At 34.5% G+C, this 25,548-nt stretch overlaps 4 protein-coding genes across 6 annotated transcripts; 2 read left to right on the top strand and 2 right to left on the bottom strand.

Moving 5' to 3' along the window:
• Positions 1-2,587: 2,587 nt before the first annotated feature.
• LOC105108065 (alanine--tRNA ligase, mitochondrial-like) lies at positions 2,588-5,914 on the top strand. The gene is made up of 8 exons (XM_011002219.1): positions 2,588-3,050; positions 3,142-3,291; positions 3,390-3,505; positions 3,750-3,842; positions 4,278-4,380; positions 4,464-4,538; positions 5,009-5,101; positions 5,554-5,914. Exons 1-8 carry the CDS (start codon positions 2,967-2,969, stop codon positions 5,611-5,613), a joined length of 774 nt encoding a protein of 257 aa, XP_011000521.1. The 5' UTR covers positions 2,588-2,966; the 3' UTR covers positions 5,614-5,914.
• A 97-nt stretch (positions 5,915-6,011) lies between these two features.
• On the top strand, positions 6,012-12,619 carry LOC105108068 (probable protein phosphatase 2C 40). 3 transcript variants are annotated; one of them, XM_011002222.1, is made up of 5 exons: positions 6,012-6,525; positions 7,682-8,899; positions 9,028-9,292; positions 9,635-9,758; positions 12,532-12,619. In XM_011002222.1, the coding sequence occupies exons 2-5, from the start codon at positions 7,709-7,711 to the stop codon at positions 12,548-12,550; spliced, it is 1,599 nt and encodes a 532-aa protein (XP_011000524.1). In that variant the 5' UTR covers positions 6,012-6,525; positions 7,682-7,708; the 3' UTR covers positions 12,551-12,619. The 3 variants fall into 3 exon arrangements, with proteins under 3 accessions (XP_011000524.1, XP_011000523.1, XP_011000525.1); XM_011002221.1 differs by having other exon boundaries at positions 7,700-8,899; XM_011002223.1 differs by lacking the exon at positions 12,532-12,619 and having other exon boundaries at positions 7,700-8,899; positions 9,635-9,921.
• On the bottom strand, positions 11,221-12,618 carry LOC105108066 (uncharacterized). Its single transcript, XM_011002220.1, has 3 exons — positions 12,520-12,618; positions 12,361-12,436; positions 11,221-12,153 (listed from the first exon to the last, which is right to left on the bottom strand). Exons 1-3 carry the CDS (start codon positions 12,568-12,570, stop codon positions 11,438-11,440), a joined length of 843 nt encoding a protein of 280 aa, XP_011000522.1. The 5' UTR covers positions 12,571-12,618; the 3' UTR covers positions 11,221-11,437.
• A 1,605-nt stretch (positions 12,620-14,224) lies between the features above and the next one.
• On the bottom strand, positions 14,225-16,736 carry LOC105108069 (uveal autoantigen with coiled-coil/ankyrin). The gene is made up of 7 exons (XM_011002225.1): positions 16,439-16,736; positions 16,290-16,328; positions 16,143-16,196; positions 16,010-16,063; positions 14,879-14,932; positions 14,725-14,796; positions 14,225-14,603 (listed from the first exon to the last, which is right to left on the bottom strand). The coding sequence occupies exons 1-7, from the start codon at positions 16,493-16,495 to the stop codon at positions 14,487-14,489; spliced, it is 447 nt and encodes a 148-aa protein (XP_011000527.1). The 5' UTR covers positions 16,496-16,736; the 3' UTR covers positions 14,225-14,486.
• Positions 16,737-25,548: the final 8,812 nt, after the last annotated feature.

A 25,548-nucleotide genomic window follows, 5' to 3' on the forward strand; every position in this document is an offset into this window, starting at 1 on the left:
AGCCTCATGTTCATTGCATTTTGATTTTCTGACGAGTTTTACCATATGATATTCTTGTTATGGCCTATTTGAGAAACCTTTCTATAAGAACCTAGAGCCATACTTGTATATATATTTCTCATTGCTATATTACCTCGTGTGTGTATATTGAACGTTATCTACTCACTGAGTTGTTGAACTCACCCTCTCATTATCTAACATTTCTAGACTTATAGCTTGATAGCAGGTCACTTTTATTGGACCTTTAGAACCTGCTCTTTTGGTTGTAAATTTGTATATTTTCCTTTATGTTTAGTTAGTGCTCCAAAACTATGAAATTATATTAACTCTTGTATTAAGACAATTCAATTATATTATGAAGTTGATTTTGTTATTAATGCTGTGTTGAACTCTGATTGAGTTAGGATAAGTTTGTGTGTAAGTTTAGATTCGCATAGGTATGAAACCTTGCCTATGTGTCGGTTATGGAATTGAGAGCTACCTAGACTCTTGAGACTAAGAGCGAGAGACTCATAGAGAAGTAAAGCGTTGTTCCTAGAGTGAAATAGAGGATAAACGTAACTCTAGATAAGTAGACTCTTGAAAGAGTGGTGAGCTCGTGATCACATTGAAATACTACATGACTGTCGCATTTGGAAATATCTGTTTGAGGGGGTGTTGTAAGCCTTGGTGTGAGACTTAAAAAATCATTTTGGACTGAGTATGATTAATATGCTCGAAGGGGAATGTTATATCCCAAAGACAAGCCTTAACACTCTTCAGATAAGATGTGGTAGATCATCTGATTGAAGTGATCCTTTGGTGTGAGCAAAGGTGTGCTCTGGTGATTGAAAGGTTTGGTGAACACCTGTAAACTTGACCACAGACGCTCTTGAAATGGTAAGTTTGGAAGAGCTGCGGAATGTAAGTTTGTGCTGAAGAAGCAAGAGGACAATTATCCATATAAACGTTAAAGGGGTTGATTGTTGGAATGTTGACATTTAATGGGCAACAACTTTTGCAGCCTACCTTAAGAAGTAAGGTTGCCACTGTCAAAATGCTACAATGGCATTATCAAAATGCTATAATGGTAATTGCACAAATCATTGACAAAAATGGTGTAACTTATGTGCTGCCATCATTTGTGCCATGATTTATGGCCTCTTGTTTGCCATGAATTGCCTATAAGTAGATGCATCATTTGAGAGCAAAATGAGAATAAAAGGGTAAAAGCAAAGTAAAGGGAGAAGAAGAGAGAAAAAGAGACTGTCAAGATAGCAACCCTACTACTATTGCAGTAGTTGCAAATACAACAATAAGAATTGGGAGTTGAGTTTGAGGAAAGTGATCCTTTTTCTCCATGTATTTGTATTGTATCTTTTCTCTATTTCTAATAATATTGATTTTTTCCATAAATATAAATAATTTGTCTAACCACATTAAATATTATATCAATATATTTAGGTTTTTTTAGTAATTATCATAACATTATCGCCGGTCCGAAATCCCCAACAAGGCTTCCATCGATTTACATGTTATTGTGTGATACAAAGATTCCCTGATGTTTGGGATCTACGAGTGATTAGCAGGTGAGGGTTAATCCATCCTAATTCCTTTTTGTTTATTAAGGGTAAGATCTTGCTCTTTAACACTCAATTCTTGGTGGCTCCTGCTTTCCTCAATACATGAACCTGCTTTTAGTCTAGGTCACTCGTGTTTCTGAACTTCCCCTCATCTATCCAGGGGGATGCTGACAGTGCATTGGACCGGCTCTGGCAGAAGAAGAAAGCTGGAGTTCGACAACAGTAGAATGAGATGATCGATACGCTGGAGGGGGAAGATTCTGCTGTTTAGATGTTTGATATGCTTTCCTAGTAGTAGTTTTGAACATCACAACTCCAGAGTTTCGCGTTGTCCTTCGGAAAAAAGCTGAAGACCCCAATGGTTTTGTTTATGAATGATCGACTTCGCATGTATGTTACCATGATGGTTTGAAAACGAACTCAAGCGGTTTGCATATTTGCTTGTTGCGAGTTTGAGGGATATATTTGCATAATGATATGGAATCTATCTGGGTTTGAAGATTGATATGAAAAGATGTTCAAGATTTCTGTCGCAAGCTCAGTACGTGAATGGTGTTTGCTGGATGCTTGGCTCATCAAACATCAATCCAAGTTTTCAACTTTCCTTCTTTAATTTAACTAATTCTCTTACTAAACAGAGCAGTTGTCTAAACCAGACAGTGGATGCTCGGCTCATCGACATAATCCCCTGGTCGTTTTTTTCCTTCGTTGTGTTTGATGCTGTGGCTGCTATTGCTACTATGAGAGTTTCCAGCGTGTGTGTTTTGCATCAAGCTGCCATAGCCGAAATCTGCTTATAGAATTGTACTAGATCATATAGTTTCCTCAACTTGCGCTAATCCTTTTCGTGCTAGCTTCGGTTGCAACCCAAATCTTATCCAGCTCAAAAAATCACAGGATGTCAACCTTATTGCACACAACAAATTGGGTTTGATATATTTTGCTATCAAAGCATCAGATTAAGGTCAAAGAAGAAAAGTAAGAAGACGCAACTGGGATTTATTGGAGGGTGAAAAGCAAACGAGACAGCATGTCAAAAATGAGAATGCGTGATCCTTTGATGGGCTGGCTGTCCAATTCCTTTTTCTTTTTGGTCAAAGAAAGGTCATGACACGGGGCCTCGCGAGCAAGAACATGTCAACAAGACGACAACAAAAAAAAAAAGAAATATATATTTCGTAATCTAGGGAGTAGAGAGGATGGCTCCTGAAACCTAATTGTTTGGAACCCTGTAATCAATTCTGTTAATTGAATTCGATTTTAAGAAAATTACTACTTTGAGGATGAGAAATTCTTAAATTAGCTGGAACCCTTTCAATTAGGAATTGGTCCCAAACGGCGTGTAAGCAAAGCTTACATATAATTATAGGAAGGATCTTCAGCCTGTAACTGGAGAAATAGTCAATGGATTTGAGTCCAACAAAACTTGATTACTATCATGACATGTGGAAACTCCAATCCAAAGCCACACTTTTATCTTTCTTCAAGGTTTGCTTCTCTTTCATTTCCTGATAAGCTAATTTTTAATCCCTTGTACACATGGAAAAGTATTAAATCTTTGATTTTTTTTTCTTGAAAGGGAGAAGATGGCAGAAATGCTTTGATTTTAGACTCAACAATCTTTCATCCTCAAGGTGGAGGCCAACCAGCTGACACTGGAGTCATCACCATTGCTGCTGATTCCAGTTTCAAGTTTATCGTCCAAGATGTTCGATCCAAGGATGGAATTGTAAGTTTTCCACTGTTTGAAGTTTTTAAATTATTGGGTTTATGATTTTTTCTTGATTTTATTGATAAGAAGCATTCCCTTGGTATTCTTATTTGTAGGTCTACCATTATGGGGTTATTGAGGAGGGTTCTGGTAAGGATTTTGAAATGGAAATTGTAAGAGGGGGAGAAGTTTTTTTGTTTGTTGATGAGGCGAGGCGAAAGCTGAATTCAAGGTGTGTAAAGATTCAGTAGTTGTCAATTATGGGTTTGACTTGATATAATTGAGATTTTTTAGGGTTACTTAACTTGAATTGGTGATCTGTAGGGGTTAGTATGCATGTATTTCGTTTTGTATAAGAGCAAAGAAAGCTATCGAGAGCTTGGTTATAGTTATTTTGTCATGCTGGTTTCCAAGCAGGAGGTTAGTATGTGGATTTTTTTTTTAAGTTTCAGTTTATGTTGTTTTTTATGATGTAGGCTGCACTCAGCTGGGCATTTGATGGATGCGTGCCTGGAAGAAGTGGGATTGGGGCATATGGAGCCAGGAAAGGGATACCATTTTCCTGATGGGTATGCTTTGGATTGCAAAATCTTGTCTCGAGCATGCTCTTTCAGTGCTTGTAATGTAATTCATAACAATAATACAAGGATCAACTGTGAAATATGAAACTGTTTCTTGCTTGTGTAAGAACCTTGTTCTTGAGCATGCTCTTTCACTGCTTGTAATGTAATTCATAACAATAATATAAGGATCAACTGCGAAATATGGAACTGTTTCTTGCTTGTGTAAGAACCTTGTAGTTTCTGGGTTTAGCTGCATACAGAATATATGTAGTTTTAAGATTTGACAAGTTTAATAGTTCATATGTTAGCCATGAACCTAGGAAATCTTAGAGTTACTTGGTGTCTACATCAGGTCTTAGTTTTACATGCATATCCAAAAGGGATTTTTATATGGAAACATTTCGGCTGGGAGATGGCATTCAAGTGGCTCATTTTTGGCAGGCCATTTGTTGAATACAAAGGAACAATTCCTCAAAATGAATTGCAGAGCAAGCAACATGAATTAGAACTAGCAGCAAATGCTTTAATATCCAGGGGAGGCAAGGTAAGTTACACCTTTTGCTCGTGCTTGATGATTTCAATTGATATATACTCTGTTTGCTTCTGAAACTAATTTTCTTCATACAGGTTTCTGCTGCTGTATTGCCATACGAAGAAGCTGCTGAATTATGTGGTGGTTTTCTTCCTGATTACATACCAAAGGTCTGGATTTGTGGGTTATCTTGCACAAGTTGTAATCCTCCCATCCTTCTCATCTCTGCATAAGAAATTTTGCCTCTATGGTGTATTGTTTTAATTATATTTGATATATATCATGTTTGTCTCTGGTGTACCTGAAGGGTTTGATCACAATAATCCCAATCTCTCCAAGTTGATAGTGCTATCCTTTTCTGTAAAAGATGGGATATAGCTTGCATCATCCTGGTTAATTATTTTGTGTTTTTGCTTTTTCTAGAGTTATTTGAGAGTTATAATGCTATCCTGTTTTTGCTGAATGAGAAGTAAGCCGTCTAAACCAGTAATGCATTGAATAGTAAGTACTGACATTTCGTAGAAATGCTCTACAATAACAATCCAGTCCCTACAGCAACTTGGCCTTGTTCTTGCATGACAACAGGTTTTCTCATTTTTGTGCTGCTATCTATTATAGCCTAATTTTGCATCCCTTGCAGGACAGCACTCCTCGTGTTGTGAGGTTAGGGAACAGCGCCGTGTGTTGTGGTGGCACGCATGTTTCTGATATTTCAGAGATTATAAGTTTGCAGGTAAATGGAGGTTGTTTAAAAATATTTAATGTTCCATATTTCTGCCTCGCTCACTTCATAAATGTTGATTGGAATCATGAATTTACCTAAAAATAGGACCAAACAATATTTCACCCTTCCTGTATAGGAATCGTAGAAGCTGATGGGGGTAGCAGCGTTCATGTTTGATTATGCATCAGGATTGCATATATTTGCATTAATACCCTACATGATATGATGGGATGCTATCCATGGAAATAATTTTCTTTTTAAACATTAGTAAGGGCAAAGAAGGAAAATAAAATAACATGGATCTTAGGATAAGCAACTCTGATTTCACCAGCATGGTAAATCACTGCAAGTGAATCTGCGTTTTACAATCTCATCATGTTTCCTGTCAAGGATCATCCTAAAAAATGTACGTTGTTGGTCAAGAACCTAGCCTTTTGTGACGTTGCTGGATGCTGTTTCAGGTTTCTCAGATTCGCAAGAAGAAGGGAATGACAAAGGTTTCTTACACTGTTGGATCCTAGCACTCTTTAGCAATTGATTGTGTAAATCATGTGAGCATAAACTACTTCTGTATGCTGAAAGTATGCATGATATGCAGCTTTGTTATGCTCGCATGGTTTAGCTGATTTAAGCAGTTATGCTATGATGGTCTTTCGAGGACTTTCTTTGGTATACTCTCAAGAATGATTTTTCTTTTTCTATTTATTTTAAATTTGCTTATTTTATTTTCCCATCATTGATGAGACTTATTTCATCTCTTTAGACATTGGAACAGATGCTTGTAATGTCTGCGAATCATTTAGGAGTGTTTGATTCCCTGGATTTACTTTTCATTTTTGGCTGTTTGTTAGCATTTTGCAAGGTGACCTCCATTGTTTAGCAGGCAGGGATGATTCAAGTTCAACAGTTGTTGTCTAGGCTGATCAGAATAGAGAAAATTTATAAATTTTGCTTTATTGGGATTGTTTAGAGAGTGACTTGGTTTTAATTGAAATGTAAATCGGTTTTCGTTGAAAGAATAAATTCAGACACTAATATTATAGGAACATTGTTGAAAATTAAAAAGATAGTTTGCCCTAACAAAACTCAAATCAATTTGGAGCTTAGAGGGAGGGGAGCAGAATTCTAAAAAAAGGGCATTACAGGTTGACGTGAACCAAGCAAAACAAAAGAGAAATTCCTCTAAATTTAGCGAAGACTCTTCTCCACCAGCCAATTTTCACTTCTTTCTTTCTTTCCTTCTCTTTTACATGATATATATAAAAATATTCTCCGCTATCTAAAATCAAATATTCCCTTCTATATCTCCCTCTCTTGCATCTCTTGCCTTGCCTAGTATTACTTCTTGCCCTGTTGACCACAGTTGTTCTCGTAAGACACACAACAAGCCCACATTCCTTCACTGTTGCCTTGTTTTGTATCAAAATACTGAGGTGCGTCATCATGTTTTTGCTGTCTCTGCTGTTTTTCCTTTGAATATTGGTTGCTGTATGGATTTGGCTTAGTGTTTTGATTTTATGGTGTTTTCTTGAGGAGAACTTTGGTTTTTTCTTTCTTGTAAAGCATATGATATTCATCTATGGTGCTTGAGGTCAATTCATGAAATCCATCCATGGAACGGCTGCCATCATGAATATGGATCATGGTTATTGATAGACATATATTTCGACTGGATCTTCTCATGCTTATTGAATCTAGTTGCTTAATTACATATCTGAATTCTAAGAGAAATTAAGCTATATATTAAATGGAGTTTACAGTTGCATAAGATAGGGTTGGATTTATAAAAGCTGTCTAAGTGCTTTTATTTCCATCCATTTGCGTGTCTAGGATCCCTTTTAAGCTGGCTAACATGGGGTGAAACTTGATTGATTTTGCCATTCTCTCGATGAGCAAATGTCCCCAAGTTGTTCTTTTGAGATTTACGTCCACAAAATGCTGCTAAGTAGCTTTCCTCAAGGATCTCTAGTCTCTATTTCAAGTTTTGAACCCGTGGATCTTCCTCTACTGCCTAGTGACTGATTCTTATTTATGATTTATCGTGGTGTTATTTATAGTATTTAGCATCCAAGATGATGCAAACCGTGGATATAAAAATCGTCTATCCTACAATCAAGATTGAAACAATCATGAAAAGCCAAAAATTAAATTTGATAAGAACCCGTTACTGGTGAATCAGACACAAATACTATTGGAATAAACCTTCAACCAATGAGAACTACAAGGAAAAATGCTATAAAATTAGTTATACTTCAATAAATTTAATTATTTTTTATTTAAAAAATGAGAAAAATATCTTGGTATCCTAATTTGGATTATAAAAATGTTTTAACCCAATATAAAACAATATATAAAAATTTCTTGTAAAATTTTAGTTCGGTTTAACGGTCAAATTAAAAGTTATACTTGTTATACTTAAAAGTATAAACATGAAAAATAAACATAATTATGTTAATTAATGTTAGAATTATAATTTTCTTGTTGAATGTATCTCTTAATTAATTTGTAAAAAAAAAAGTCAACCACTTGATCTCAATCAATTTGGAAAATTTCCCATCTTGATGTCCTATATTTAGCTATTAATTGCAGGTAATTTCCTTATTTCAGTGATAAATAATGCTAGGAGAAAGTACAGTTAATCCCTATGGAGAATTCAAGATCAGTTTTGGTTATAAATGCAATGCCCATAAAGGTTGCTCTTGCCTGATTCCTAATGAGATTGAAAACCTTCCCGGAAAATTCCCTAGGAATAGCAGCTTCTCTCGCTTGTCCGGTGCTGCCTTAAGTGCGAATGCCACGTTGGCCAACACAAATATCTGCAATGGTTTAATAAGGGAAGAAATACTTCCCAGCTGGGATTCCCCTAATTCATTTCGCAGGATTCCTTCTTCACCTACTCTTTCAAGGTTGGATGTATTATCATCTTCTCTTCAAAGCAGTATGTCAAACCTAAGTTGCAGTCCAGCCACCTCCAGTCCACCTGAATATGATTCTTCTTCACTAAGATCCATGAGTTCTCCTTGTAGAAATGAAGGTTTTCTTAATGCAATGGAAGTTCAAGTTGCAGGTGGAGCTGCTGGCGAAGACAGGGTTCAAGCTGTCTGCTCTGAAGAAAATGGTTGGCTTTTTTGCGCTATCTTTGATGGTTTCAATGGAAGAGATGCAGCTGATTTCCTGGCTGGCACGTTATATGAGAACATCATACATCAGGCTAACTTATTAGACTGTGAATTGAAGAAGGATGTTACTGGAGCTTCAAATGGTTTCTATCCGCATGGGCCCTTTCAATATGCTCTTGAAGGAGCTAGGAATAGTCACGTGGAGAAACCACCAGCAGGAACTTTTAATAAGAAAAATTCAAGCATCGACAACTCCACTAAGAATGGCCCTTTTCCTGATTCACCTGATTCATTTAGACACGGGATGCTAGACAGCCTTCAGCGTGCTGTTAGTCAGGCAGAGAATGATTTCTTGTACATGGTGGAGCAGGAAATGGATGATCGCCCTGATCTAGTCTCTGTTGGTTCTTGTGTCTTGGTTGGCCTTCTTCATGGGATGGATTTGTATACTCTTAATCTGGGTGATAGTAGAGCTGTATTGGCAACATACGATGAGGAGGACAGTGAGATGAAGGGCTGCGGGCGACTGAAAGCTATCCAGCTCACTGACTGTCACACTGTCGACAATGAACTTGAAAGAACTAGAGTGTTGTCTGATCATCCGGATGACCCGGCAGTGATTGCAGGTGGAAAAGTTAAGGGAAAATTGAAGGTCACTAGAGCTTTGGGAGTTGGATACTTGAAAAAAGTAAAATATTATTCATTCAATTTATCTCTTTAATCAATTTAGGAATGACATTTGAGACGAACCATGCAGACCACTGTGCCTGTACTTGAAATTCTTAGTCTGTTTGTAATGTTTGCCGTGTCATGCAGAAAAACCTAAACGATGCACTGATGGGTATTCTTCGAGTTCGTAATCTCATAAGCCCTCCATACATTTCTATCGAACCATCGCTGAATTTGCATAGAATATCAAAATCGGATCACTTTGTTATCGTTGGCAGTGATGGTTTGTTTGATTTCTTCAGTAATGACGAGGCAGTAAAGCTTGTCCATTCTTACATCCTGAGCAACCCAAACGGCGATCCAGCAAAGTTTCTGTTGGAGCAGCTTGTAGGCCGAGCTGCTGATTGTGCAGGTAAAATATTTAATATGGCATCTTTCTTTCTTTCTCACTTCATTCATTATAAATAAATCCCTCCAGGAGCAAAAGATGAATAAATAAATGCAATGCAAACATCAAGGTATGCTTCCTTGCGCCAAACACATATAAATAATCACAGGCACACAGAGACAGGCATGAACAAACTCTGCTGCTTCATTAAAAGAAGAAGAAGAAACTTGGGTCACTTCCGAATTCATTCTCCAGCAGTTAGGGGACTTGAATAGTGAACATCAACTGGTTTATGTGCTGTAGAAGTGATTTACCTTTAAGTGTATTGTTGATTCAAATCTCAATAATTTAACATTGGTATCGTAGGTTTCAGCTTGGAAGAATTGATGAATATCCCTGCTGGTAGGAGGAGAAAATATCATGATGATGTGACTTTAATTGTGATTATACTTGGAGCAAACCAGCGAACCTCAAAGGCATCAACTTGGGTGTGAGTCTGTTTTCTTTCTTGCAATAGTATTTGGTTCTCTACTCTCTAGTTATAGGTTTCAAATTGTACATATCTGATACCAGACCATGTTGATCTCTGGGAAATTTGATCATCTTCCAAACTTTTTGTTTGATACCTGAATTAGCATGAGTGTTTTCCTTTCTTCTTAACCGTGCATGGGTGTCTAAAATAGGACATTTTTTCTTTTCTTTCGATGAAAGTGATGGGATTTTTCCTATAAGCAAAACAAAGAAAGAAATAGAAACTTTCCAGAAAAATAATCATGCATTCCGGATGGAGCAGTCTGTATATTCCATTAGAGAGCCACTCGTGCTATATCACAGGTTGCACTTTCGAATGGATGGTCCAGCATTGTTGCAGCTTCCCGTCTTTTTATGCCAATTCGATCCCACTAGTTTCTGCTCCTAGCTTCCTTTTTGGTTTCTCTACCTTGAAAGCTTCCGAAAGTGGAGCTACTGTTAAAAACATGCTTCTGCTTTTTGTGATTTTTCATCTTTATTTCACTGGCTTCTGCAAGCTGTTAGGCCCACAAACAAATGATTCTCTTTAATCACACACATAGTAGTTGATTTAGAATCTTAATAATTGGATAGCCAATGATCATGGGAACCAAAAACAATGGGCAGCAATAGGCTGTTTCTGTTTGTCATGTTGCAGAACAAGTTTCCAAGGGATGGCATTGTCTTTTGCAGGAGTGGAAGTGATGCTCTCTTAATGAAATTAGGCGTATGAGTGGATTTAACTTGAAATGAGAATTGAAAACAAAAAGGGTTCACTCATCTTTCTTTGCCTTCACCAATCATAACATAATCACTATCTATTCTGATCGTTCACTGCTGCCTTTTCTTTTTTTCCCCCATGAAACAAGAAAACTTCTGAGCAATGCAATATACTGTTTACCTTCTTGTGCTTGCTAGATACCAAATCCTCAAATAATAAAGAAGATCAGAGGAGACAACACTTGTAATAATACATGTAAATTACTTGTCAACATGGAATTTAGGAATGATCAAGCAACATGTGAGCTGGGATTGCCGAGATTTTTGCAGGGCCAAGGCCCAAGGGTATCTGAGAGGTTGACAGGCTACGAAATGAAAAGGTTGAAAGATTCTTTGATTATGCTCGTGAACGGAATTTTACGTTGCTTCAATTCAAATCAGTGCTTTATAAAGGCTAGTCAAATTATATGCTTTTGAATGGAGCACAATTACATGAACCCATGATTATATCCATCAAGTGATGTTAGGGGCAACAGCATCCCTTGTGGGATTCTACAAGCAGAACAGGTGAGGGATGCAAGGCTTTCTTGTCTCTCTGCACATAACAAGAGACTCTTGCATATATACTATGCATGATCTTTTGCAGTTAGTAAGCTAATACCATGTAATATATATATATACACACACATACTAGGGAGCTGTTCTACTAGAAGCTTAAATGGCATGCAACAACCAAATTCATACATCAAAACCCAAATCAATTTCTACAAGGAAAAGAAAATCTTACAGCTCAATCTACCAAACTTGCTTCAAAACCATACCATGCAAAAAAGAATTCTTATCATCGTTCTAATGTCTCCCCTGGCAATATTATCCTACATTCTATCTTCTATACTACTCTCTCCATCATCAATAGTACAGAATCACTCTCCATTCTGATTACATGATGGAACATCCATCGACATTTTCATCACTGAAAATGTTGAAAGAGTCCGCCTGTGTTGTTTGATTTGCATTTGTATATGGTGCTGGAGCAACATGATAATTAAAAGGAGCAGGACTTCCATAAGGATATGCCATATAACTTGATGCATACACTTGAGGACCGTAGTAACCTAGTGGCCATGGAATCGAATGCTGATGTGTAGGGTTGAGATCACTCGGGCCCATAACTTGATTCATCCCCACACCATGAGTTTGATATTCACTGCCTGCAGATGTACCAGAAGATGGTGAGCCTGAGCCCCCCGTAACATTGCTGCCGTCATTACCTTTCTGCCCTTTCCTTTTCTTCTTGTTACATGCACTGTCTGCCCCACCACCCTCAATTATACTGCCCTTGTTATTTCCACCCGGCAACGCCTCTCCGGCGGTGGAATTTTCCAGTGGCTTCTTCCCCTTTTTGGTCTCCTCACCTAGTCCCTCCAAGGAGAATCTCACAGATTTTTTGCCGCCACTATCATTCTGATTTTGGTCATTTGTGCTGTGCATGCCTTTTGCTTTGCCTGATTCTTTCTCCTTGGTAGCAACCTTTTCAGGCCATATCTCAGCATGTTTGCCTGTTTTCATGAGTTTCTTGATCAAGGTCCCTGCTTCAATGTTGCCAGTAACTGTGACTCTTTGTTGCTGCGAATCAATGCTTGTTGTGTAAACACCTGAATTCATTTTACATTTAGCATATATAATTGTGTCAGCATATGCATGCATAGAGTACAAAACACGAGGGGTTTGCATGTTCTCATTTTTGCCAACAAATTAAGAACAAATATGATAGAAAACCTAACTAGATTAATCTCTTTAACAACGTTTTTCAATATTTTAAGAGAAACAAGCAGCAGCAGCAAGTTTCTCTTTGTTATTACCATCGATGCTTTGTAAGACTTTCCTGACTTTTCTCTTGCAACCTTGGCAGTGGATAGATACTTTCAAAACCCATGTCTGAAATACAAAGAAATTAATAAAGTCAGAACAAATTAAGGGTAATTAAGCAGTGATTAATTACTAGAGCGATAATCAGTAACCTTGCATTTCAGAGCTTTAGGGACTTCTTGAACGGACGTTGTTGTAGCCATTAGAGGCTTTTGAAGAAGACCGAGCAGCTTGTAAAAGTAAAAGAATGAATGGATGATAGTTTAAAGGCTTTCAAGTGGTTTAAAAAGAAAGCAAACAGATTGCGTTGAGTTAATCCCCCCTATTAATTGTCCGTACGTGATTGTAGTCAATTATGTAACAATATTTCAGTACTGTGGATGACACAGAGACACATTAAAGCATTTTTACTTTCTATGTATGGTCTGATTTTTTTTTTCTTTCTCGATATATTTAGGTATCCTATCCTTCCACCATCAACCTTGACAAGATTTTAGACTATCATTTCTATGCTATTAAGAGCATCAAGTTTGGTTTGGTAACAAGTTTGAGGCATGATCTTCATGTATAATTTATACTTTATTATTGTTGGTATGGATTTTGATGAACTTTAAGACAGAAATCTCATGAGTCATTTTATTGTATATACACAAACAAATAAGAACCACCATACATGGGTGGAGGCATCTATGTTTGTGTGGAGAAAACCGAGAGGTGGCCGGAGAAATGCTGGCATCTTAATAAGGCACTGTGGTGGCTGGTGGGAGAAATTTAAAGAGGTTTGTTTTTGCTATATCGTCTGATGGTGTCATCTCCGAGATAGTACAACTAGGTAGAGAGATCCTCTATTAAATAGGCAAAGCACCTAATCTCTTTCTCTTCAATCAGAACTTTGGGGCATTCTAACACGTAAACAATTTCTTGGAAACATAAGAATGTCAAGGTCGATTGAGAAAGCAAATAATTAATTATGCAAACGGCTATTAATGGTGGAGGTTGAGAATTCATGGCTCCTCACTGGCCATTATTCAATCGGTTGTTAGAACTTTCAATTATATTTCTCTTGTCAAGACTAAACAAATCCCCAGCTTGGTGCCTGTCAAGATGGTTTCTTCCTTGTTCTCAAGCAAATATCAATTCAAACAGGTGAGCGAGGATAACATGTCCTGCAATAACACCAGGATAAGAGCTGCATGTGTATGGAGTCATAGGAAGCAGAAACAAAGGTTGAAGTATAAATTTCAAGGAAAAGGGAAGATAACCCGAAATGCGTCCCTTTTAACGAGGCAAGTGATGTGCATCCTGATCTAATTTCCTTATCCAAAGTCAAATCAAGCAGTAGTGTTATCACCATTATTAAAGAGGAATTGAAGAGACCTATGAAGTTATGATTGCAGTCAGCACTCAGAATCTCAGACAAAGTATCCTCTATGATTGCCTCACTTTCCACAAATCAAGGACGCAATAACCACAAACCAAATGGTTTATGCAGGTAATGTGTCCTTGATTTGTGGTCGTTCCAATGGGTGCTACGCTACTGCAATGCTAGTCCAAGAGCAAAGACAAGACAAACATGCGCCAACAAGTGAACGAGGTAAAAGGTTACCCAGCACTCATCTTTTAAGTGACTTGTGGTAGTTTTATGGTTGCTCTTTAACAAACGAGTTTTTTAAAAAAAGCTAAAAATTATAATTTTTTTTTATAATCAAGATTTTAAGAAATTTTTTTAAGTGAAATCCATAAAAGGAATGAAGAAACTATAGCAAGGACAAAAAACAGTTTCATCCATACCGCACTATCAAAAGAACCCTAAAAATTCCAGCACATTAACAGAGAAAAAAAAAAGGAATGAAGAAATAAAGAATGCCAAAATTTACTTTATAATGGGCCTCCCCAGGATGATAAATATTCAAATCTATGAAGAGTGCTTTAAATGAAATTATTCGGCAAATGAAGAATGACATGAATTTCAGAAAACAGTTCCTGCCTTCTAGTAGAATCTAAGTACGTAGTTGAAGAGTTTGACTCACAGCTGCCTGAGAAAGCGCCAGGAAAAGAAATTGATCGATAGATGTAAGAGCTAAAGTACAAGAAAATACTTGCTCCATAACAAAACATCTTAATTTTCATCTTTCTTCTCGATATCCTCTTCAGCTGAAGAATGCACTTTCTGATCTTCTACATCAACCTTGGGTTCTTGTGCCTCTTGAGCATCATCACCTGCACTGTCCTGAAGCTGCAAGAGTTCATAAATCATCAACCTCGGGGCTTACATTTACTTCTAAAATCATTTTGCAAATTAGCTGAATGAAACGTATGCATAAGGCACATGAAGAAAATTCTCAAGAAAACTTTACCCCCAAATTTCGAAGGCTAGCAGTAACATCTTCTTGTTGTTGCTGCAGTGTGTTCTTCAGTTCTTGGAATTCCTAGTTTTGATCAGGATACATATATTAAGAAACAGTATTAATAAAAGGAAACGCCAAAGGTGTTTGCTTGAGTAGGACTTACTGTTCGAAGTTGAACAACCTCAACATTCAATGACTTCTTCAATTCCGACAACTCCTGAATGAAGCAAGAAATTTTTGCACAAGTTCAACTGAACTACATCTCACCCCACTACTATTAGATAAAACACAACGTATGAAGGGATAGATGGAGGTCTCTAATAAACAAGCCACTATTGCATGAAAATACAGAATTCATTTTCACCTGGATTAGTTTCTTGCATAACTTACATGTAACTGGTAAATACTTGAAGTACAATATTTATCTGAACAAAGTTTGTAAAACCACGTGAAGATAGAGAGTAGCTGAAGCAAAAATGGTGAGATTATGACATGTTCTCTGGTTCATTCCCGGTAATGTTGCAGGGCATATATCAAAAAAAGAAATTCATTGCAATTCATTACTTTTCCACGGATCCATGAAACATTGAGGTCAGATATGAGGTTGGAGTTGAAATATTTGCATAACTGTAGACATTTGTTTAATCTACAAAATTTAGTGAAGAAAATAACAGCAAGACTCAAATAACAATTGAATGCCAAAAGGCGTGGATAATGATCTGTTGACACTGATAAATTGAGTGAATTGCACATTGTCGTTAAAAAACAGCAGCGTGCCATTACTTGCTGCATGCAGCCTAGACACTTAACTGCTTCCGCAACAACATTTTCCAGTCAGTCGACACAAGCTCTTCCAAGCATGATTGAACATCACCAAGATTCTAGTCTTTTAGTTCACCTTAATCTAAGCAATTCAAATCCCATGCACTACTTTACTCTTTCTATTTTCATATAATCTCAACAGGCAAACGATAAATGATGAAATTGTGTATCTATTCCATTCTATGAAATAGAAAAAATCAAATTGCATGTTTAGTACAACACACAGCGCCAAAAGGCCTTGACATTGCAGCAGCCTAGGCACATCAACATTTTCCAATTTAAGTTTCACACACTTTGTTTTATTTATTTATTTCAATTGGGTTAAACAGCAACGCAGATATTAGCGAAAGAAATGTATTCACAAAACAATATCAATTGGAATCCTGTAAAGGAACAGACGTCAAGTATCAGAATCAGAATAATAATCTTCTATACAGATCATAATTTTTTTAAGAAATAAATATTTACTTACATCGCGATAGATTTTAACCTGAGTGTCGAGCTTCGATCTCCAGCTTTGCAAATCCTAATTACACATTTGAATGTCTGTTTTTTATAATCAAATTCAAACCATGATAAAATCGGAGGCCCAAAAAAAAAAAAACCTGCTTTAAGCCTTGGATTCTGTTAAGAAACTCAGTCCTGGATTCATTTAATTCCTAAAACAAGTAAAAAAAAAAAAAAAAGCACCGCTTTTACAACACTGTAAGCAGCATAAAGTCAAAAATTAAAAGCGAAGAGCAAACACATACAGTGATCTTTGAACCGATCGGAGTTACGTCCTCTTTCTTCTGCAATAATGGTAAGAAGAAGAAGAGGGAGAAGATACATCAATTATTAGGGTTTGCTATTAAATAAAGAAAAAAACAAATAGATGAGAGAAAGAGAGCGGTTTGTGTACACGAGCGAGAGGAAGAGGAGCAGAGAGAGTGGCAGTGGAAGAATCGGAGTTGGCCATTGATGGAGATTTGATTTGATTTGATTTGGATTGATTTAGATTAGGATTAAAAAAGTAATTAAAGGGTTTAGGGTTTGGTTTTTCTAACAAGTTTGGAGATCCTGAGGATGCTGTCCGTTTGGTTGTTGAGATGTGTGCCAAATAAAAGAAAAGAAAACTCAAATTTTGAATTTTGGAATTAAGGTTGTGTTTGGGCGGGCAAAACACAGCTTGAAATTGAATCGTAGTAGCAGTAAGGATCAGGCTGTCATTAATGATTAAAGAATTAAAAATAAATAAAACCAGCAGGAAATATAACTCACTGTGCATTCACTCAGAAAATTTTGTGACTCAGTTTCGAGGAGTAATTTAGTCTTTTTCACTTATCTATTATTCATTAAATAATTGTTGAGGATTTATATATCATTTCAGTTTATTTTTTAAATAGTAAAATAATTGATTCAGCCCACAACTCCAAAAAAAAAAAAAAAAAATCTATGTATGTGGACCAAATCTTTTTATTTTTTTAAGAAATAAAAGGATAAAAATAAAGCATATGTTTAAAGGTATTTATGTCTTTATATATATAGATTGTTAAACCATAATCATGGAGAAGGACATCACGCACACTATTTTTTGATGGCAAACCTCTTGTTTTATCATGTAATTAGAATTGTTGGTTTTGTTTTTCTTTTTTTTTTAAAAAATATATATGTTGGTCTTCTTTGTTTTTAGTATTTCAATTTTATTTTTATTTTTTATTTTTTCTTGATTTTTTATTAAATTTTTTTTTTAATTTAGTCTTTTAATTGTAATTTACCATATATTATTTTATTTGTTTTTGGTAAGGTGTTGCGACGATTATCCTCTAAGATCGGGATAATCGGGAATAATATGAGTGGAAAAAATAAGAAATTTTTATCCTTTATCAGTTAAAAAAAAAAAGAATAGAGTTATCACCTAATATTTTGATTATTAAAAACTTTAACTGGTCTTAGAGTTGAAGAAAAGAGATAGGGATTGCTTACGTAAAGGAATTGTATTAATACTCTTAATATGTCTTATCTGAGATAAATTATATTGTTTATTTATCTGATATAAACTAAAAAAAACTTGTGCTTTCTAACTGTATGTCTATTTAAGGTTTAATAAAAGTCATCTTCAGTAAAAAGATTTTTTATCTTATCAAATTAAAAAAACTTAATTGTTCTAATGCCAACAAAAATAAACTAATTTTTTATTTAATATTAGTAATATATCTTACACATAATTATTAGACTTGATCCATGGTTTGACCCAACTAAGGAGCCGGGTCCCATGTTACACAGGTTTATCTAGGTCAACCTGTATCAACCTAGAAAATTTTATAAAAAAATATTTAAAATCTTAATATTTTATATGAAAAAAATAAAAAATAATTTTTGTGAATATAGACTATACATGTTATAAATAATAAAGTTTAAAAGATTATTTCAAAAAGTTTTGTATCCTACATTGAAAAGATACCATGTTAGCATGTTATCATTTTAAGTTTAAGTATTTCAATCAAAAAAAATTTTTTATCCCACATTGAAAAAAATTTACTTTTTTCTTGTGAATATAAAATATATATACTAAAGAATTTCAAATCTTAGTTTAAAAAAAAATGATCTTTTTACTTTCAACTTTTAATGATCATTTTGCCTGCGGACTACATGTTTGGATTACTATTAAAAAATAATAATATCAAATTTAAGATATATATTCAAATTCTTAGATTAAAAAAAATACTATGAATAAAAACAAATATAGAATTTTTCAAAAGCTTGATAAATATAAATTTGTTTCAATTAATTTAATGTTACTCAATTAGTTTAAATTACTTTAAGCAATCTCATTCTTAAATAGAACGAAAAATAAACATCTTGATTACCATAAATAAATTGATAAATAATGAGTACATTGTAATTTGGTTAATAAATAACATCAGCTATTTCTAAAACAAATCAGTTAAAATAGTTATTCTTGCAAAATAAATTACATTAATGATTCAAACATATATGCAGTTTGAAATTCATTTAGCATTCCTAATTTCTTCATTTCCTACAATTTTTATTCAATAAAAAACAACAAGAAATAGCACCACTTATGTTTTTACATGGTATTGAAGCAAGGGCCACGACAATTGAAAACACAATGAACATAACTTCAAGTAATAGTACTAATTTAGAGTATGCTCAATTTTATATTTTAAGAAAGAGTTTTTGAAAAATTTAAATTTTTTTATTTTAAATTAATATTTTTTATTTTCAAATTGTGTTTGATGTATAATGTTAAAATTAATTTTTTTAAAAATAAAAAAATTATTTTAATATATTTTTAAATATAAAATTAAAAAAACAAATATTAATATACTCTCAAAACACAAAAGAGGGAGACTACCAGTTGCAGGCCATAAAGACATCAATTCACCATACTATTTACATCCTTTGGATAGCTCAAGAACAGTTTTTAAGTTTTGTGATATTTACGTGGGTACTCATCCCTCATGAAAGAGGGCTAGAAGAACACTCATCTTGCAAAAAAAAAAAAGATTAGTGTTGTATAGGGCCATTAAACAGTCCAGAGAAGACTTCACCACATAATACACTTTGAAATAAAAAAAAAAGGGGTCTCATCCTAGTTTTACAGGGTCATTTGGGTTATGGGTCAAAAAAAAAAAAAAAAAAGGGGTCTCATCCTAGTTTTACAGGGTCATTCGGGTTATGAGTCAACCCAGCAGTTAACTAAGTTTTGCTGGGTTTTTGTTTACCTTAATTTTTTACCTTACTTGGACCAATCTAGCCACTAGATCAACCGGTCTGGCCGTCCCGGATTTAATAATTATAGTAATACATATGTGTTCATAATTTCATGTATTAAAAAAAACAAAATATTTTTAAAATGTAGTGTAACATTCTCATTCCTAAGATCAGACATATTAATCATACTAATGAAAATTATAGGAATTTTATTTTTATTTTTTGCCGAACTCATCTAAGAATTATTGAAATTTCAGCAAAATCTCTCATATATCAATAGGTCCCAAGTTATCCACAATTATTCTATACATATTTGGTACTCATTATTTAATCACATCATTATTATATTATACATCATTATTATATTATACCTCAACAATAATACAAACATAATAATTCACATATTCATTTCCTTTCGCATTTAAACACATATGAAATTCATAATTAAATAGAGATAAGCAATGATAATATTACAAGTATAAAATAGTAAAATCTTATGCCTCATGATTAATGCTTAAAAGTATATTTTTATCAAGGTTTTATATCATCATTTTGCACTCGAAGTATCAATAACTCCTTAACTAAAATATGTTTTATAATAACGTATCTAATAATATAAAATACCTTTAATTTGTGGTAAATGTTCATTTTAAATGCAGGCCTATCATATAAATGAAATGATTGATTGATGAATTTAAGAACTGAAATTGAAAGGACAAAGAGATGACCAAACTTAGAAAAGAGATGTCGGTGCAATCCAAACCGAAACACTGTTCGATAATTGGATCATATCTAGAGCTGTAAATCTCAGATTTAGGTCTACTTTATATGGATGAAAGGTAAGATATAGGCCTACAACTTTTATAGGAGCTCAAGATCTAAAAAGGCTATTTTCAAGTCCAAATTGTAACAATAACAAATAAGTCCGAATATGTTTTCCAACCCGAGCACTGTTCAGTTTTTGGCCCATATCTGGAGTTCTAGAAGTCCAAATGAGCTGAAGTTTTTCCACACGATAGTTGAGATAATTTCCTACAACTTTCATGTTTTCAAGTGGCTCCAATTTTGACGTTTTGGGCAAACAAGAGAAGATAAGGATTGTCACCAAGTCAAGAGTTGGTCACCCACTCATCAATTAGTCATCAAATCAATAGTTTCCAATTTTGGCCTATAAAAAGAGGCATTTGCCATGTATTTAGGCATCTTGGTTTCTAAATCAAGATCATGCTCTTGCTTTCTCTCTTTGTATTTTTTGTAATGTTTATGCTTTTCTTTCATTAATATCAAGTTTATGCCTTTCATTTCCTTTCATTTACTTAGCTAACTTTTATCTTATTTATGTTCTTATTTTGTTTAGTTATTTTTCTTTCTTTCATTATGTCTAGCTAAGTTTATTATGTCAAGGTGAAAAGGTTACACTAATGGTGTAAGAATAAGTATAGTGTAAACGTAATATAGACTTTAATGTTTGATACTAACATGTTTTGTATTTGTTATCTTGATCACTCTTTAATACTTTACTTGTTAAATGACTAATTTTGATTTATGTTGTATAACACTTGGTACAACAAATGCTTGGCACTTTCATAGCTCATGTTGTATGGTATAACCGACACCTGAACTATGAAAGGAACTTGATTTGTTGTTAACATAAGTTATAATCATGAATGCTTGACAAGATTTACAAGTATTAGCATTAATCAAATAAGATGACTAATGTAATCATGTTAACAATCTATAATCAGATTGAAACCTCCTTTGTGTGTGGTTTCCAATTGAATAATAAAAGTTTATACTATACTTGTTTAACATACCATTAGTGGATCCTTTAACCTTGACATTTGTTATTATCATTGTTTAATCCTTACATTAATATTCTATCTCAAAGTTCTCATCATCATCATCTTCTTCTTCTTCTCCTTCTTTTTCTTTATTGTTGTAGTTGTTGTTGTTGTTGTTGTTGTTGTTGTTGTTGTATTATTATTATTTGTAATTTATACAATTAACCTCTTTGTGGTTCGACCCCAGTTTTGTCGGATTATTTATTACTTTGACACTTCTGCACTTGGGAGACGACATCAATCTTTTAGTCGTGTCAAGTTTTTGGCGCTGTTGCCAAGGAAAATTTTTTCTTTTATTCTATTCCTACACGTGCATGAGAGCGTGGTCACGTACATTAAGTGGTAGACTTTGTAAGATATCCTCATCATTTTCAGAAAATATGGCCAAAGAAGATAATCAATCACTTCATAATGAGAATAATAAGAATAACCGTGCTAGAACACTTAGAGACCAAATGAATCCCACAAGAACAAGTGCACCATCATGCATAGTTTTTTCTCCTGATGCATCTCATTTTAATTTTAAGCCACACATTATTCAACTTTTACCTTCTTTTCATGGCTTAGATTTAGAAAATCCATACTTGCATTTAAGGGAATTTGAGGAGGTTTGCAACACATATAATGAGACTCAAATTGTAGCATGAATACCATCAAATTAAAGCTTTTCTCTTTTTCATTAAAAGATAAAGCTAAAACATGGCTACAAAATTTGAGACCAGGATTCATTCGTGCTTGGGATGAAATGCAACAATTTTTAAAGAAGTTTTTCCCATCTCATAGAACAAACTCTTTCAAAAGACAAATCACCACTTTCACTCAAAAACCAGGAGAAACATTTTACTAATGTTAGGATAGGTATCGAGACTTGCTTGCTAAATACTTGCCCTCATCATGGTTTTGAAACATGGAGATTGGTTTCACATTTTTATAAAAGATTAACACCTAGAGATAGACAAATGGTTGAGTTGATATGCAATGAAACTTTTGAAGATAAAGACCCTAATGAAACAATGGAGTACTTATACTTGTTAGCTGAAAATGTTCAAAATTGGGACACCGCGGGTGCTTATGAGGCACCGAGTAAAACTCAACCTCATACATCTAGTGGAGGTATGTACAACCTTAGAAAAGATCATGACCTCCAAGCCAAGTTTACATCTTTAGATAGAAAAGTTAAGGCACTAGAATTGAAAAAGAGTGGTCAATTAAAATTTGTTGAAAACATTGTGTGTCAAATATGTGAAGCAAATGAACACTCAACCAGTAACTGTCCAACCTTGCCTTCTTTTAAGGAATGTCTCCATGAACAAGCCCATGCTTTAAACAGTTTCCAAAGGGCCAACCACAACCTATACTCCCAAACATACAACCCTGGTTGTAGAAATCACCTAAATTTTAGTTGGAAGAGTGATAATAACAATGTATAAACTTCACAACCACCGTTTCAAGCACACCATAATTTCCAAAATTCTCATGGATATGGACCTCCTTATGCTCCACCTCCTAGAAGAAATCTTGAGAAAACATTGCATGCATTCATTGAAAAGCAAGAGATAATCAATACTCAGCTTGCTTAGAACATGACAGATTTTAAAGATACTCTTGCAAAATTGACATCTGCTCTCAGTTTTCAAGAGAAAGGTAAGTTTCCATCTCAACCACAACAAAATTCCAAAGGGCAATACAATGTAAATACAAGTAGTTCCGGAAGCCAACATATGGATCAAGTCAAATCAGTCACTGCTTTTCGCAGTGGTAAGGTTATTGAAAAATCCACTCTTGAACCTTGTGAGAAAGATGATGAGTCAATCTCTGAGGGTAAGGAAGGGGTTAAATCTGAAATTTATAAAGAAAAGATTGATTCCTCGTCAGTGCTTCCATTTCCTTATGCCATGACCAAACAAAGGAAAGTTAATCACAACTCTGAAATCTTTGAAACTTTCAAACAGGTAAGGATCAATATACCTTTGCTGGATGCTATTAAATAGGTTTCTTTGTATGCTAAATTTTTGAAAGATCTATGTACGGTGAAGAGGAAACTGAATGTGAAAAAGAAAGCCTTTTTAGCTGAACAAGTAAGTGTCATTCTTCAGAACAATAATGCCTTGAAATATAAAGACTCTGGTTGTCCTACAATTTCTTGCTTTATTGGAGAACATAAAATTGAAAAAGCCTTACTTGATCTTGGAGCCAGTGTGAATTTACTTCCATATTCAGTTTTTCAAAGTCTCAATCTAGGTGAGTTAAAACCAACTTCTATAACTCTTTTACTTGCCAATAGATCTGTAAAAGTACCTAGAGGAACAGTCGAAGATGTGTTAGTACAAGTCGATAAATTCATTTATCCTGTGGATTTTGTTATCTTAGACACAGAACCTGCTGAAATATGTAATTCATTTCTTGTTATTTTAGGACGTCCGTTTCTTGCAACTTCTAACGCATTGATTAATTGTAGGAATGGATTGATGAAGCTATCATTTGGAAACATGACATTGGAGATGAATATTTTCAACATTTGCAAGCAACCTGGAGATGATAATGATTTACAAGAAGTAGATCATATTGACGAATTAGTTTATTATCAACTTGAATCTATTTTAAGTAAAACTGAGTTGGAGGAATCTGAAGATTTGCAAATGATTTATTCTGAGGAAGAAATCACAGATGAAAAACACACCGAAAATATTGATGCAAATCTTTTGTCAAGAGTGACAACAAATTCGACATCTAACATCACACCAATCGATGATTACTTTCCTAACAAATCCTTACTTTCTCTTAGTCCAATGCCTTGGTATGATAAAAATATCAATTTTCTTGCTTTAGGAGATTTGCCAGCTGATTGGAGTACCCAAAACAAAGAAAAGTTTTTGAACGAAGTGAAAAACTTTTATTGGGATGACCCTAACTTATTCAAATATTGTCCTCATCAAATATTTCAAAGATTCATTCCCGACAATAAGGTAAGTAATGTCATTAAACATTGTCATTCTGAAGCATGTGGGAGTTATTTTTTGTCAAAAAAGACAACTGCAAAAAGATTTTAAAATGAATTTTATTGGCCCACCATGTTCAAGGACATGCATGCATTCTGCAAAACTTGTGAAAATTGTCAAAAAATTGATACTTGTAAAAAAGTTTTGTTTTATAATTCTCAACTCTATGCATTCCCTAGAGAGCTAAGATTAAGATGGAGCAATCCTTATAGGGCCTGTGATATTGAGAATTCAATGAATGACAATGTTTTTAAGGAAAATGAACATCGTTTGAAAGCTTACTTTGATAATTTTCCTAGTGAAAATGAATCAACTGGTTTAAATGATCTTATAGATAAAGGTTGATTATTTTGTTTTTCTTACATTGTTTTTGTGTTTCTTTTTTAGTGATTTTTGTTAGCTTCTCTCACCCCGGTCAAATAGCGAACAACGGTACTTCGTGACTTAAGTCGGTTCTTTCATTTTCCCATAATAACTGATATCTGTGTATATATTTATGTAATTCTATAAATCTCTCTTTCAATTCTCATTTGAAAATGGACACTAATCTTGAAAAATTTAAAAAGTATTTTCCCGCTCTACCTCAGAATGCGATTACAAAAATTTACCGTGCTAGATATGCAAGATTGAGGTTGTTAATGAATCTTGGAATTCCTGAAGATATTCGCTGGTTGATTGAAGCAAAGGTCCAATTATCAGGTGAGTCCTCTAATTCCTTCATTTCACACATGCTTGGAATAGGTAAAAGCACTTTTGCAAAGAAACGTCGTGTAAAACGATTGAAAGTCTGTCATCGATGTGCCAAATGGACTTGTAATGCATAATGTTGTTCTTTAGGAATGGTATCTATAAATCGTGAAGATAAAATACAGTTCATTAAGGATGACCTGAGTAAGGAGTCTTTAGATAATCTTCTATTGACTCCCTGGGTAACGAGTCTTTAGATAATCTTCAATTAACTCTTGAGACGCATCCTAGTGGAGATGTGCATCGTGCAATTCATGATTTATGGCCCTATTTTCATAAAGAACATGATCGACTTAGTCTTGGGAATCTGACTAAAAAAGACTCTGTTTGCTAGTTTTTAAGAAAACTGGATGGAAAGCCTATCCCCGACCCATAAAGGGCGTTTAAGTTATTCTTGGACATAAAACCAAGGAAAAATGTGAGCCACAATAACAATTACTTGTACATACACATGCTTTTTTAAATAAATAAATACATAGAGAGATAGAGAGTCAGTGAGACTCTAGTTGGCCTATATATAGGTGGTATGATTAAAATCCTCTCTTCCTTCCTTTCATCTCTACTTAACCCATATATTCAACAAATATAGAAGTGTGTAGAAATAGCAAGTTCCTCAAGTCATCACATAAGAAGTATTTGTGTTTTCGGTGGATCTAGTCGTGGAAAAGAAAAGGAGTTTTTAGAATCAGCAAATCATCTTGGTCAGG

Source organism: Populus euphratica, unplaced genomic scaffold, assembly GCF_000495115.2.
Source record: "Populus euphratica unplaced genomic scaffold, PopEup_1.0 scaffold263.1, whole genome shotgun sequence".
Taxonomy (NCBI): Eukaryota; Viridiplantae; Streptophyta; class Magnoliopsida; order Malpighiales; family Salicaceae; genus Populus; species Populus euphratica.